This window comes from Tachyglossus aculeatus, chromosome X3 (genome assembly GCF_015852505.1).
Source record: "Tachyglossus aculeatus isolate mTacAcu1 chromosome X3, mTacAcu1.pri, whole genome shotgun sequence".
Taxonomy (NCBI): domain Eukaryota; kingdom Metazoa; phylum Chordata; class Mammalia; order Monotremata; family Tachyglossidae; genus Tachyglossus; species Tachyglossus aculeatus.
Window position 1 is genome coordinate 24,303,740 of NC_052099.1, and position 15,372 is coordinate 24,319,111.

General features: G+C 40.7%; 1 protein-coding gene across 3 annotated transcripts in view; it reads left to right on the forward strand.

The window, feature by feature from the left end:
- CTNND2 (catenin delta 2) overlaps window positions 1-15,372 on the forward strand; it is a 483,758-nt gene that overhangs the window by 224,637 nt on the left and 243,749 nt on the right. For all 3 annotated transcript variants that reach the window (XM_038770310.1, XM_038770311.1, XM_038770312.1), the window contains 2 exons: window positions 13,675-13,709; window positions 14,449-14,565. In XM_038770310.1, coding sequence (XP_038626238.1) covers window positions 13,675-13,709; window positions 14,449-14,565 — 152 coding nt within the window. The remainder of the gene's footprint in view (window positions 1-13,674; window positions 13,710-14,448; window positions 14,566-15,372) is intronic.

Consider the following 15,372-nt stretch of genomic DNA (forward strand, 5'->3'; position numbering starts at 1 on the left):
GGGGGGAGGATTTTTGTATCCTGAGCTTTGTGGCAACTCATTCATTCTATTTTGCTGTGCATTCCTACTGCCTACTTTTATTCTTTTAAATAACTGTATTGTTAGTTGAAAAGCTATTTTGTCTTTAAAGGGAAGAAAGAGAAACTTCCACAAGTAAATTCACGCTGTTTTAACAAGGAGTTTTAAATAAGAAAAACTGAAAAGTGTTTGATTTTGGTTTGTTGTATTTGTTTTACAGCTAAAGTTGTGATGGTTTATAAATGTGCCAGGGTAAACTATCTTATTTTCTAATTCCTTCCAAAACCAGTCCTTCTGGGAAATCTGAGCAGGATATCAAAGTCTAGCCCTATTATTTTGGTGATTTTTTTTTCTCCCCAGAAATACACAATAGATTATTTTGTAGTTACTTGTGTGAACAGGAAACTCACATGGCATGATTGGTTGAAAACCACCAGCTTATTTTTCACAAGCCATTAAACAACTATTAGGTGTTAATGATTTTTGGTCAACTCTGTTCCAGACTGGATTGAAATAACAAATTAGAAGTTAAGGATGCCTTTTCTACGCTGATGACACCCAGATCTACATCTCTGCCCCTGCTCTCTCCCCCTCCCTCCAGGCTCGCATCTCCTCCTGCCTTCAGGACATCTCCATCTGGATGTCCGCCCGCCACCTAAAGCTCAACATGTCGAAGACTGAGCTCCTTGTCTTCCCTCCCAAACCTTGTCCTCTCCCTGACTTTCCCATCTCTGTTGACGGCACTACCATCCTTCCCGTCTCACAAGCCCGCAACCTTGGTGTCATCCTCGACTCCGCTCTCTCATTCACCCCTCACATCCAAGCCGTCACCAAAACCTGCCGGTCTCAGCTCCGCAACATTGCCAAGATCCGCCCTTTCCTCTCCATCCAAACCGCTACCCTGCTCATTCAAGCTCTCATCCTATCCCGTCTGGACTACTGCACCAGCCTTCTCTCTGATCTCCCATCCTCGTGTCTCTCTCCACTTCAATCCATACTTCATGCTGCTGCCCGGGTTATCTTTGTCCAGAAACGCTCTGGACATATTACTCCCCTCCTCAAAAACCTCCAATGGCTACCGATCAATCTGCGCATCAGGCAGAAACTCCTCACCCTGGGCTTCAAGGCTCTCCATCACCTCGCCCCCTCCTACCTCACCTCCCTTCTCTCCTTCTACTGCCCAGCCCGCACCCTCCGCTCCTCCACCACTAATCTCCTCACTGTACCTCGCTCTCGCCTGTCCCGCCATCGACCCCCGGCCCACGTCATCCCCCGGGCCTGGAATGCCCTCCCTCTGCCCATCCGCCAAGCTAGCTCTCTTCCTCCCTTCAAGGCCCTGCTGAGAGCTCACCTCCTCCAGGAGGCCTTCCCAGACTGAGCCCCTTCTTTCCTCTCCCCCTCGTCCCCCTCTCCATCCCCCCGTCTTACCTCCTTCCCTTCCCCAAAGCACCTGTATATATGTATATATGGTTGTACATATTTATTACTCCATTTATTTATTTATTTATTTATTTTACTTGTACATTTCTATCCTACTTATTTTATTTTGTTGGTATGTTTGGTTCTGTTCTCTGTCTCCCCCTTTTAGACTGTGAGCCCACTGTTGGGTAGGGACTGTCTCTATGTGATGCCAATTTGTACTTCCCAAGCGCTTAGTACAGTGCTCTGCACATAGTAAGCGCTCAATAAATACGATTGATTGATTGATTGATTGATTTTCCTTATTACTGTTATCCTAAGCTTCTGTCATCAGTCCACACTATAGTGCCCTATTTGGGGTGCCTCACAGTAAGCAAATATAGTGTTGTTTTAAAAGCCATGGGCAAAGGTAAAAACAACCGTTAGGGTTTGGTTGATTGTTATCAATCCAAAGTAAAGTAGAATATGTCTTAGTCACTGAAAGCCAGTCTGGTTCCCCATCCATTCTCTAAGGGTAAAGTCCTCAATCAATCAGTTGTATTTACTGAGTGTTTACTCTTGGGCTTCAAAGTGACCGGTGAGAAGTTAGGGTGGTGCAGAAGCCACATGGGGAATAAGAAGTTAGCCAATTTCTCCCCATTTCCCAGCAAGTCTAGGGGAATGAGAGAACATGATGCCCCCTCTTTAGAAAGCAACAGGGAGCATGTCTACCACCTCTGTTATATTGTACTCTCCCAAGTGCTAAATGCAGTCCCCTGCACACAGTAAGCACTCAATAAATACCATTAATTGATTACTTTGATTGAGACAGTGACATCTGGGGTGAACCAGCTTTCAGTAGTGGCGAGGAGGGGCTGTGATGAAGTCAGAAATGGGTCTAGGATGAAGGGAAGCTTTCCCACACTGGCATGGGGATTCCCAGTCTGCACTTGATTGAGGCTGGTGTTGGTGAGGGGAGGGTACAGGGAGAGGTGATGATGCTGCAAGGGGGGAGGAGGGCTTGGAGGAAACCGAGCCGATGGGGCTGGTGCAGGGAAGTGGGTGAGGGGTGATGGTTTGAAAGGAAGGACGAGTGGGGAGACGTAGGGAATGGCATGGCCGAGGGGAGAAACAGGATGAAGGGGGCTTCTGGGAGAGAAGGATAGGGATGGGCTAAATAGAAGGAGGGCTTTGAGGGGACACGGTGAGGTCAGAGAAGTTCAGGGTTATAGGAGAGGTTGAATAATATGACAATTCACTTATCGGAGAGAAAAATTGAGGACGAGCAGTTTTGGGGGTCTAAGGAGAAGTGGCAGTGAAAGAACTCCAGAATTGAGAATTGATCTCACAACCTTCCAGGGTTGTTCTTGGTCTTACTCCTTGGAGCAGAGCTTGGAAACACAAGGTCCAACTAAGGCTCTGGCTTCTTCACGGCTTTATTTTTTGTTTGTTTTTTATCGACAATCTTTTTTTGAACATCTTTTTTAGTTACTTGCCCATGGTTCTGTAGCAGAGAAGTTGCAGAGCCAGGGTTATTAGCTAGGTCCCCTGACTCTTTGCACTAAGCCTTGCTGCTTGGAAACATGGCTGTGCAATGCACTAAAGTCATGTCTGTCATTCTTATTTTGGGTTGTACTTTCATTACCCAAACCAGATAACTTTTTTTTAAAATCAGAAACAGAAATTGAACATCAAGCCGCCCCCCCCCAAAAAAGAGGCAATTGACTACGTTTCATATTGTCCTTTTTTTGAGTTCATATACAACCATTGCTTTCTCGAAAAAAAAAAAAAAAACCCTAACAAATCCCTCATAGAACTTGGTCTTTATTACATTTTAGAAAAGGCTGGGAGCGAGAAGTTAGAATGCATTACAGTGTAGACTGATGCTTTTGATATCTAAGCATTTGAAAAAGAAAATTAAGAATGTTCTGGTGCAGATTCACAACAGGCAAGAGTACCGGCACTAAAGTTTGTCTTCATGCGATTCCCTGGACGTTAAAGAAGACACAAAACATTCTTTTTAATTAAAAAAACAATCTTGGTGCCCGGCGGAGTGACGCATGAGAAGCTTACTGTATCTTTCCTTTCAGGTGGGACATGGGAGGTTCTTTTCAACATTCACTACTCAACCTGTTTTTCCCTTTTGCTACCATAAGTCAGGGCGGGGAGGTTGTTAAGACTTCCTTCCAGTGAGGAAGAAGAGAATATCATCCTTCCACCAACCCTCCTGGGCTTGCCTTTTTAGTCACAGTCAGAGAGGTACTGCAGGGCTTTGGCCGACCAAGTCAGGACTTCAAGCCAAGTCACATAGTGCACTAATGCATCCATGTTATGGCATGGATGTCCGGAACGCACAGCTCAGCTGTGGCTGAGCAGCCTTAACATTTCTCAGGATTTGGGGGGAGGTTTCCAACAAGGCAGAAACTGATGTTCTTTTTGACCCTTTCTGGCACCAGGCTCAAGCCAACTTTAAAGCAGTCTGACCTGCCATTTCCTGAGTGGAAGGATAGGACCTTGAAATGGGATCAATTGTATGGATCAGTGGAATTCTCCATTATTATCAGAAAACCGAAGCCCTTCTCCCACGTCAAATAATTTAGAGCATCAGCTGATAATAATAATAATGGTGGTATTTGCTAAGAGCTTACTATGTGCCAAGCACTCACAGTCTTAATCCCCATTTTACAGAGGAGGGAACTGAGGCACAGAGAAGTCACACAACTGACAAGTGGCAGAGCCGGGATTAGAACCCATGACCTGACTCCCAAGTCCATCAATCAATCAATCATATTTATTGAGTGCTTACTATGTGCAGAGCACTGTACTAAGCGCTTGGGAAGTACAAATTGGCAACATATAGAGACAGTCCATACCCAACATTGGGCTCACAGTCTAAAAGGGGGAGACAGAGAAAAAAAAACAAACATACCAACAAAATAAAATAAATACAATAGATATGTACAAGTAAAATAAATAAATAAATAAATAGAGTAATAAATATGTACAAACATATATACAGGTGCTGTGGGGAAGGGAAGGAGGTAAGATGGGGGGGATGGAGAGGGGGACAAGGTGGAGAGGAAGGAAGGGGCTCAGTGTGGGAAGGCCTCCTGGAGGAGGTGAGCTCTCAGCAGGGCCTTGAAGGGAGGAAGAGAGCTAGCTTGGCGGAGGGGCAGAGGGAGGGCATTCCAGGCCTGGGGGATGACGTGGGCCAGGGGTCGATGGCGGGACAGGCGAGAACGAGGTACGGTGAGGAGATTAGCGGCGGAGGAGCGGAGGGTGCGGGCTGGGCTGTAGAAGGAGAGAAGGGAGGTGAGGTAGGAGGGGGCGAGGTGATGGACAGCCTTGAAGCCCAGGGTGAGGAGTTTCTGCCTGATGCGCAGATTGATTGGTAGCCACTGGAGATTATTGAGGAGGAGAGTAATATGCCCAGAGCGTTTCTGGACAAAGATAATCCGGGCAGCAGCATGGAGCATGAAGTCCATGCTCTTTCCACTGAGCCATGCTGCTTGATATGGATTAAACAGATACAACTGATCTTCATTCCACCTCTCTGTCCCTTCTCATGCTCATCCAGAAGGGCTGGGAGTGCCCTTCCCCTCCTCTTCCCTTCTCCAACACCTCTCCCCTCTCCCTCAAAAAAATAAAAACAGAAAGGAGGACATGGAGAAACAGAGGGCCTGGGCAATCCGTAATTGGATAAGCCGCCCCTGTGGAAGGTATTCAGACCCAGAACAATCCTCTGTGTGTATTTATAAATATTATATCCCTGCATTGTGTGAATGCATTGAGCACCTTAGTCAAATCTCATTCTTTCCTTTTCTTTTTCCTCTGTGGCATCTGAAAATTAATTACTGTTCACTGTAGGTGCTTTCCAATGTGCTATGTTTCTAATTTCCTGTGAGCGTTTTTGAAATACAGGAGACTCAATTCACTTCAGAGTCCTTTTTGCTCAACTATTCAAGGTGGGCACTCTTTTATTCAAAACAAGGCTGGCTTTGAGAAAGTAAAAAGAATGAGGACACAAATCATTTATGTCTGTTTATTGTCCTTGGAGGGAAATAAATTGTTACTGGAACTAGGACATCCCTGCCGAGATTTCAACATGGGTGACATGGGCTTGTGAAGCTCATCCCTCTTTGAAAGGTTGTTACTTAAACTCTGATAGAAACAGGATTTCGGGGCACTTGCTTATGCACAATTCACCAGCTCCACTTGGAAGCAGAACCAGCCATTGTGCAATTGTATAATCCATCCTGAAACCTGGCCCTGGTTTTTCGTCTGTAATTCAGTGTGTAGTGAAAGGCTCTTGATAGCTGTTTTGACAGATGATGATGATGAAGAGGTTCCATATTGTTAAAATCTCAGAGCCTTGAGCTCTTTGGAGAAATAAAATGATATGAATCCAGTAAAAAAAAATGAATGTCTAAAAATACCAATATATGCTTCAAAGGTCAGTAATGAAAATGCATTAAAGGTTTCCTAATGAACAACAGAGTAATTGAACGGAGATATTCCTTGGGCTCCAACATTTTTCCTTAGGTGCTTTTACAATTAAACAAAAGATCTCCCCTCCAACCCCACCCCTGACCCAGTCCCCGAATAGGCAGGGCAAAAGGAAACATCTTTATAGCATGTTTCAATGGAAGCAATCATAGCTCCCACGGCTGAATCAGGTTGTTAAACTCTGGTATGTGTTCCTGAGTTTGGATGTGTTCCTTCCTGATGACAAGTGGGTTGAATAGGCTCTCTGGATCCCTTCTTCATGTTTTTTTTTTTTGTTTGTTTGTTGTTGTTTATTTTTATTTATTTTTTTGCGGGGTGGGGTGGGGGGTGTTTCATTTCTGTCATAAAACAAATCAGTTTGCCAAGCCCCCAGAATGGAAAATAAATGCAAATGGGACAAACATGGAATAAAGAAAAGAGACGCTCTGACCTAGTCTATTTCTGTCACCGCTTCCCAATCTTCTCCTACTAAGTATCCTCCTTGCTTCTTTTCTCCACTGTCATTTCTAGCCCCCACAACCCACCATTTTGCCAACAGATCATCTGATACTTCAAGCATCCACTTACCTGTCTGCTAACCAGGTCATTTACAGCACTATTCCTTTTTTCCTGGTTTGCTGTTTTATACTCATGCTTACACCTGGGTAGACAAGAAATTTTATTCCATATATGTTTGCTCCCTTAATCGGTATAGGAAGATTGCCAGACTGTGGCTCTAAAGATAAGGGAAGAGAAGGAACTAAGTTATAATATGCCTTAGATTTGATCTTTTTTCCAATCATCCTGAAGGAATGGAGATAAAGTTTAATGCTTTCCAAGGTTGATGAAAGTAATGCATTTCCCCAAATAATACATTGACATGCAGAATGTTCTGTTTTAATGTTCATATTTTGAGGAAATGAATTAGAATAGGAAAATTGGCCTTGTCTTACAGATTATGGTTTAAAATTATTGATCAGTTTTATTCTGGCTAGGTGCAAATAATAATAATAATTGGCATTTGTTAAGCGCTGTGTGCAAAGCACTGTTCTAAGTGCTGGAAAGGAAGACATGGGCCCCCATACATACATATATGCCCAAGGCATTTACTGTAATTATGTATTATCGATTCGTTTATTCACCTGTGCTTATTATTCATGTCTACTCTCATTTTCATTTAGCTACTATATGTTTGTCAATTTGTCACCTGGTCTTTTCCTTAGATTTATACTCCTCAATGTCCAAACTACTTTTTTTTACCAGCTTTGTATGCATGAAACATTTACAGGGCCTTGCTTCCAATAAGCTCATTATACTTACTGTTAATAATGATTATTTACTTTGAGAAGATTCTCATGCCAAGTTAATGCTCAGCCTTCTAAACTCTGTACTCACTTCTGTCACACAAAAGTACTGTCAGCAGAAATAGTGTCAATCAGAATGCTAGGGTGCAGCATGTCTGTTAGAGGTTGATGCATAGAAAATTTCTTTGGCAGTTGAGAATGTTTCTCAAAGCAGAGTGCAAGCATAAAATGGGGATTGTTGCTCTTGTTATCTTCATCATTAGTGCTATATAAATTTTAGTTTATTGACCCTGTCCTTAAGATGCTTAGAATCTAATGGTATTAAGTCCCCAGTGCAGTGCAGTGCAAAAACTATTTGATTTACTGGGCACTCCCCTGATGACTACTGGAGTTTAACTATCCCTTTTAAAATATATATATATGTATATATATATATATATATATACATATATATATAAAATTTGTTAAGCATTTACTAAGTTTCAGGCACAGTAGAAACAAGCTAACCAGGTTGGACACAGTCCCTCGTGGAACTCATAGCCTTAACCCCCATGTTGCATATGAGGCAATGAGGCACAGGAGGTGAAGTCACTGCCCCAAGGTTGCACAGCAGACAAGTGGCTGAACTGGGATTAGAACCCAGCTCCTTCTGATTCCCAGACTCATTCTCTCTCCCCTAGGCCATGCTGCTTCCCTGCAACTAGAAAAAGAAATGCAGAAGGAACTCCTTTGAACCAGTATTTGTTTGCAAAAATAATTTCTACCATTTCAGGTTGTTTAGATCCCAGGCTTCTTAGAATTACTGTGTTTATTTCTGCAGGTATTGTACTATACTTAGTTATAGGCAATAACATGCTTTTGGTCCTTGCAGTTACCATGACCTGCACTGGGGTCCCAGAAGAAGAGATATAGTAATAATAATAATGATGGCATTTGTTAAGCGCTTACTATGTGCAAAGCACTGTTCTAAGCACTGGGGAGGATACAAGGTGATCAGGTTGTCCCACGTGGGGCTCACAGTCTTAACCCCCATTTTACAGATGAGGGAACTGAGGCCCAGAGAAGTGAAGTGATTTGCCCAAAGTCACACAGCTGAGAATTGGTGGAGTTGGGATTTGAACCCGTGACCTCTGAATCCCAAAACCGTGCTCTTTCCATTGAGCCACGCTGCTTCTCTGTGTCTGTGAAGATTATGGCATGTCGGGTGAAATATTGTATATCCAACTCTTGATACAATGCTCTTCTTTTAGCATTCTTTTACATTAGTGCTGTTACATTTTCATGCTGGCATTATTTACTAGTACTCTCTCACTCAAGGCCAGTGCTTCAGAGAGGCTGAATTTAGGTTGGTTTATGCCCTTTGATATATTTTGACTGACTTTGTAGTTGTTCAAATCCATTACAGTGTAGCATAGATAATGACAATTATTTAGCAGTCATAATGACAAATCTATTAGCACAAGGTGCCTTTTTGCTGAACAAAAGTTAAGATTAAGTACGTCATATAAAAAACTCAATTCAAAATGTTTCATTATTTGGACATTGGCATTGTTATTTGGACAAGTAATTATTGTTTTTGTCACTGTTTTGTAGTGCATCTACTTTGTTTCGGTCAATCTTTTTGATTTGGGGAATGCAGACATGCACCTTATACTATTTCCTATGGGAAACTATTAGCTCTCCTTTTCATTTTCATGAAGCCAGTCAAGAGTGCTTGGTAGCAAACTTGGTAACAGTAGTTATGGTTAACATTTTGCCTTGCCTAAAACAAAAGAAGACTTGGTCCCTATCTAATTTAATAATAATAATAATAATAATAATAATCATGCTTGTGGTATCTGTTAAGTGTTTACTATGTGCAACCACTTTTCTTAGCACTGGGGTAGATATAAGGCAATCAGTTTGGACACAGTCCTTGTCCCAAATGAGAATCACAGTCTTAAATATATATATATATATATATATATATATATACACACACATATAATGGCATTTGTTCAGCACTTACTATGTGCCAAGCACTGTCCTAAGCGCTGGGGAGGATACAAGGCGATCAGGTTGTCCCACATGGGGCTCACAGTCTTAATCCCCATTTTACAGATGAGGTAACTGAGGCACAGAGAGGTTAAGTGACTTGCCCGAGGTCACGCAACAGACTTGTGGCAGAGCTGGGATTAGAACTCACATCCTCTGATTCCCAGGCCCATTCTCTTTATTCTAGGCCATGTTGCTTCTTTACGTATTGAATCTGGGATAGAGGTAGTGGTGAAATACTTTGCTATGTGAATTACTAAATGGCTACTTTGCCTATAAAGATTAAAGCAGCTTAATTAAGTATACTGAATATCACACTTGGGCTATTTTCAATCTCTATGTTGAAGAGTACAAAAATGCAACCTCTCTGAGCAGTCTTACCGAAGTGATAAGGTCATGGAGAGAAGCTCCTGTTATAGCAGTGACCAGAAGAACACATTTTGTAAAGAAATTGGTCTTTGGCTCTAAAGTGCAAGCAGATGGGGTGGAAGTTAATAGATTTTAGTTGAGTAGGGTGAGCCAATGCATTTATTTGCTTTTTGACACTGGGCCTCTGGCCCCAATATTTGTTTCACTTTCATTAATTTAGGTGGGAGCAAAGTCAGAGAAATAGACTAACTTTCTAGAACTGTGTAGGGTATGGGGACTAAGGTAAATCGGTGTTGCTTCTCTTCCTTTTAGCTCCAGGTGCCAAAATCCAGAAGTCATGCTGTGTTGGGTGACTGTGTCAGAAATACACTCAATGAAGTAGTTTACTGTTCAGAAATTTTCCGAAACAGATTTGAGCTGTAGATTTTTAAAAAAAACCTCCCAAAATACAAAGCTATGAAGTTGTTTGAAGCATTTCTAGTGAAGACCACAATATTGAACAAAGATAAGCATGAGTTTTCAAACAACTTCATAATTTTATATATTGGAAGATTTTTAAAAAATTCTACTGTTCAAACCTGTATTTGTACAACATTCTTAACAATAGGGAGCTACTTCATTGAGTGTACAAATTCCTCTTTAGCACTTTGAGCCTCAATTCCAGCTAATAATTATATTAGGGAACACTACAAATAAGATGCCCCCCAACCCCTCAATCTTCTGGATATAAACTTCAAAGATAGTTCTAGCACTTCTGGTTTTATTAAGCTTTAGTAAAACAAACTGAAATTATTGGAATTTACCTTGTGTTTATAGCTACCTTTTCTTAAATCATTGCTACTAGTCAGATCATTTCAAACCCAATTTCCTTCTAATGGATTGGTTAAGCCATTAACATGCTTCATGAAGTGAAAGTGACTTTAAAAGGAAAGACCCTATATTCATTAATGTCAAACATATATTTCTGAGAAACAGATTCAAAGATTTGCAATCTAATTTTTTAATGAGTTTATTCAGTTTGTGCCTCCACAGTGAAAATTGGAGACTTGAAATGCTTTTGCACTCATGAAATAGATGATTTATTCACATCAGCTTCTTGAAAAGAGAAACAGATGTAGTAAAACAATTGTACCTAGATTATTATCTAAGCAATGCTCATTGCTGACAGAGTGAAATTTCTTTCCAGTCACTGACATACAGAACGGGAGAATGGATGTAGCATATGCACATTCTAAGTAAATTTCTTAACTCTTATTACTCACCATACGTTTATATGATTATCCAGAAAAAAAAAATCCAAACTCTCAGGCACGTTTCTGTTGGACACAAAGTCAGTTTTCAAGCATACTTCGTTTTCTATTTGTATTTTTAAAGATAGGCTTGGTTGTGAATGATAACATGGGGCTAAAGTTTAATGGCAAGCTTTAGTGCATTAAGCATAGTACAATGTTAAGTAAACACTTAAATAACTCTTGATTAATTGCAAAGCTAAACAAGCTAAAGAGTACTTAGTACTGTGGTCTGCACACAGCAAGTGCTCAATAAGTACTTTTGATTCATTCTCCTCATTTTCAAAATCCTTCTGAAGTCATACCTTCAGAAGGATTTTCCTGTTTAATTTCTAAATTCCCACCCCATTTTCCCAATAATGGCACTTTAGCACTTCCATATCACCATAACGCTTAGGTAGTCACTCCCCTTCCCACCCTAAAAATACTTATTTTTATGCTTTTAAACTCTGTTTCTTCCCCCTACTTTTCATTTATTTTAGTGTCTGTCTCTCCTGCTAGATTATAAGCTATTTGAAGGCAGACAAGGACTTTGTCTACTAACTCTATTGTAATCTCCAAAGTACGTAGGACAGTGCTCTACCCAGAGTAAGTTCTTAATAAATACTATTGATGCTCATATCCCCAGGTATATAATAATAATAATAACAACAATAATGATGGCATTTACTAAGCACTTACTACGTGCAAAGCACTGTCCTAAGTGCTGGGGAGGTTACAAGGTGATCAGGTTATCCCATGGGGGGCTCACAGTCTTAATTCCCATTTTACAGATGAGGTAACTGAGGCACAGAGAAGTTGAGTGATTTGCCCAAAGTCACATAGCAGACAATTGGCAGAGCCGGGATTTGAACCCATGACCTCTAACTCCAAAGCCCATGCTCTTTCCATTGAGCCACACTGCTTCCCAAATATATGACTTGAACTCCCTCAGAACAATGATGTTCTGGCATATTTCATACCTGTTACACCCCAGGGAAAGGATACATTAGTGTATTTTTACTGTAAAAATGTTTTTGCATAAGGAAAACTTCCCACGAAATATGCAAAGGATTTGACATGAGAATAAAATACTTTCTAAATCTTCTTTACCATTATCAATCAATGGTATTCACTGAGCATTTACTATTGTTATGATTATTATTATTATTGTATCTGTAAAGCACTTACTCTGAGTCAAGGACTGTTCTAAGCACTGAGGTAAATACAAATTAGGTAAGACACAGTCCCTGCCCCACATGGCACTCACAGTCTAAGTAGGAGGGAGAACAGTTATTGCATCGCCATTTTGTAGTTGAAGAAACTGAGGCACAGAGAAGTTGTGACTTTTCCTAAAGTCACACAATAAGCAAGTGGCAAAACTGGGATTAGAGAACCCTGCTTATCTGATTCCCAGGCCCATGCTTTTTCCCCTAGACCATTTACTGTGGTCTTACTGTGTGCCATACACCAGAGTTGACAGACACATTCCATGTCCACAGGGAGCTTACAGCTTACATGAGCTTACAAACATTGAAATACATCACAAATTTGTACATAAATGCTGAGGGTGGGGTGAATATCAGGGGTTTATAGGTGACACAGAAGGGAAACGGAGTAGAAGAAATGAGGGCTTAGGCAGTGAAAGCCTTTTGGAGCAGTTGTAATTTTCATAAAGCTTTCAAGGAAGGGAGGGTGGTGATCTGTTATACATGAATGGGGAGGAAGTTCCATGCCACAGGGAAGATCAATCAATCAATCAGTCGTATTTATTGAGCGCTTACTGTGTGCAGAGCACTGTACTAAGCGCTTGGGAAGTACAAGTCGGCAACACATAGAGACAGTCCCTACCCAAAAGCGGGCTCACAGTCTAGAAGATGTGGACAAGGGGTTCGTGGTGATGTGAGGGGAATGGGCTGTGCGGACTGTGTTGTAAGATGAAATCAGCAAACCAAGGCAAGAAAGGGCCAGCTGATTGAGTGCTTCGAAACAGATAAGGAGTTTCTGTTTGATGTGGAAGTGGATGGATACCTTGGAGGTTCTCGAGGAATGGGGAGATGTGGACTGAGTGGGGGTTTTTTGGGTTTTTTTGGAAAAGTGATCCATGCAGAAGAGTGAAGGATAAACTCACCAGAGTGGGGAGAGACAAGAGACCAACAAGGAGATTGATGCAGTTTGGATACATTGGCTTTGAGATAGGGAAGATGGTTATGTTGCCTACAATAATGAGAAAGTTTTGGAGACGTAACGGTTTATGTAGGAAGATGAGGAGTTCTATTTTGGACATGCTTAGTTTGAGATGTCAGCGGGACAGCCAGGTAGAGGTGTCCTGAAGGCAGGAGGAAAATCCAAGACTGCAGAGGAGAGAGGTCAAGGCTGCATCAGTTGTTTCTCAGTATTCCTTGCAAAGCCTACAAGACAAATTTCAAACTCTCATTTCAAAAAATAAGTGTAGCACTGTAAGGAATCCTATTCAAATGCTGGTAATATGTGATAGGAAATATTTTTGATGAGCATACTTTTTCCATTCTAGTTCTTCTACCATGGTAATTGTTGAACAAGCAAAAAAATAAGTTCATTGCATCCAGTGGGGATTGATATATTTATATTAAATTCATAAGATTTAAATTCCTAAAAATTAATTTTGGTAAAATGAGGTCACTTTCCAGAGAGTTTTGAATAAAAGCCAATGGTTCCTCGCTGATCATTTTTTCGATAACATACTTTATTGGCACGTAATCACGCCTCAGTTTTTCAGACAAATATACTATAATTTTGTTTCTGTTTTTTATTTACAGCTCAACAGAAGAGCAGTTTCACTGGCAAACACAAGGTAGGGTACAAATGTTGGTAAGAATTTAAATTCTTCTTGTTAAGGAAGACAGACAGTAGCATGAGTTGATATTGACATACTTAGACTTAGTCAATACCTGTCTTCTTTTTAGGAGTTTTGTGATTTGGAAAGATTTTAAGTCTTTGGTCAGGTCATTGGCAATTTTTATTAGTCCCAGTGCGAAATTGATTGTCACTGGCTTAAATGCTCGTTAACTAGGGAGTGCAATATTCATTCATTCATTCAATCGTATTTATTGAGTGCTTACTGTGTGCAGAGCACTGTACTAAGTGTTTGGGAAGTACAAGTTGGCAACATATAGAGACGGTCCCTACCCAACAATGGGCTCGCAGACTAGAAGGGGGAGACAGACAACAAAACAAACATGGAGACAGGTGTCAAAATCGTCAGAACCAATAGAATTATGGCTATATGCACATCATTAACAATATATAATATAACAATATATTAGCAGTATATTTATGATTGTAATCAGATAAATATTGCTGAATTTTCTAGGCCTGTTTCTAAAATTCTGTGGTCTTTCTAAGTATTAATCAATCATGCATAGACCTTAATAATCATCCAATAAATGGTATTTATTGAGTGCTTCTCATGTGCACAGCACTGTGCTAAGCATTTGGGAGAGTACACTACAACAGAGTTAGTAGATGCAAAACCTGCCCCCAAATAGTAATTTGTCATGTGTACACTTAACTGTAATAAAAATTTGTTACAGATGGCCAGAAGGACATAGAGGATGAGCTCACGACTGGTCTTGAGCTGGTGGACTCCTGTATTAGATCCCTGCAGGAGTCGGGAATACTTGATCCACAGGACTATTCAACTAGCGAAAGTAAGCTTTGAAAATCCTTTCTTTGACCTATAAACATGTGGTTAAGAAAATAAGGCATAAAGTCAATATGGCTACTTCAGTAGATATCACTAACAATAGAGCATAAGCATTGAATAGGTATTGTTAATTTAAGTTCCCACCTTGCTTATTTAGGTGATGATCTTTAAAGGTTTTCTGACAATATGGCTATTTCAGTAGATATCACTAGCAATAGAGCATAACCCTTGAATAAGTATTGTTAATTGAAGTTCTCACCTTGCTTATTTAGGTGATGATCTTTAAAGATTTTCTGAATACTTTAAAAGTTGTGAGCATAGAAGAGAATGAATATTTTATAAAGGTAGCCAGTATGCCTCTGAAAACAGTTAACTATTCAAGAAAACATGTTGGATGACTGTGATATTCCTTTGAGAAAAATCAAGACTTTCCCTGAAACCATGGAATTATATGACCTTTGTATACTCGCATTTCCTGCCTCCTGAAAAAAAAAAAGAAAAAGAAAAAAATTAGGGTTAGCAGCAGAATGAAGGGCTTGGGCCTAGTAGTCAGGAGGACCTGGGTTCTAATCCCAGCTCCTCCACTTGTCTACTGTGTGACCTTGAGCAAGTCACTTCACTTCTCTGGGCCTCAGTTGCCTCATCTGTGAGAAGGGAATCAAGACTGTAAACCCAATGTTCAGGCAGTAGAATGTAAACAGACTGGTAAGGAGGTTGATGCCATCACCTCCAGGATGTGATGAGGACATGATATAATAATGGTATCTGTTAAGTACTTACTATGTGCCAAGCACTGTTCTAAGTGCTGGGG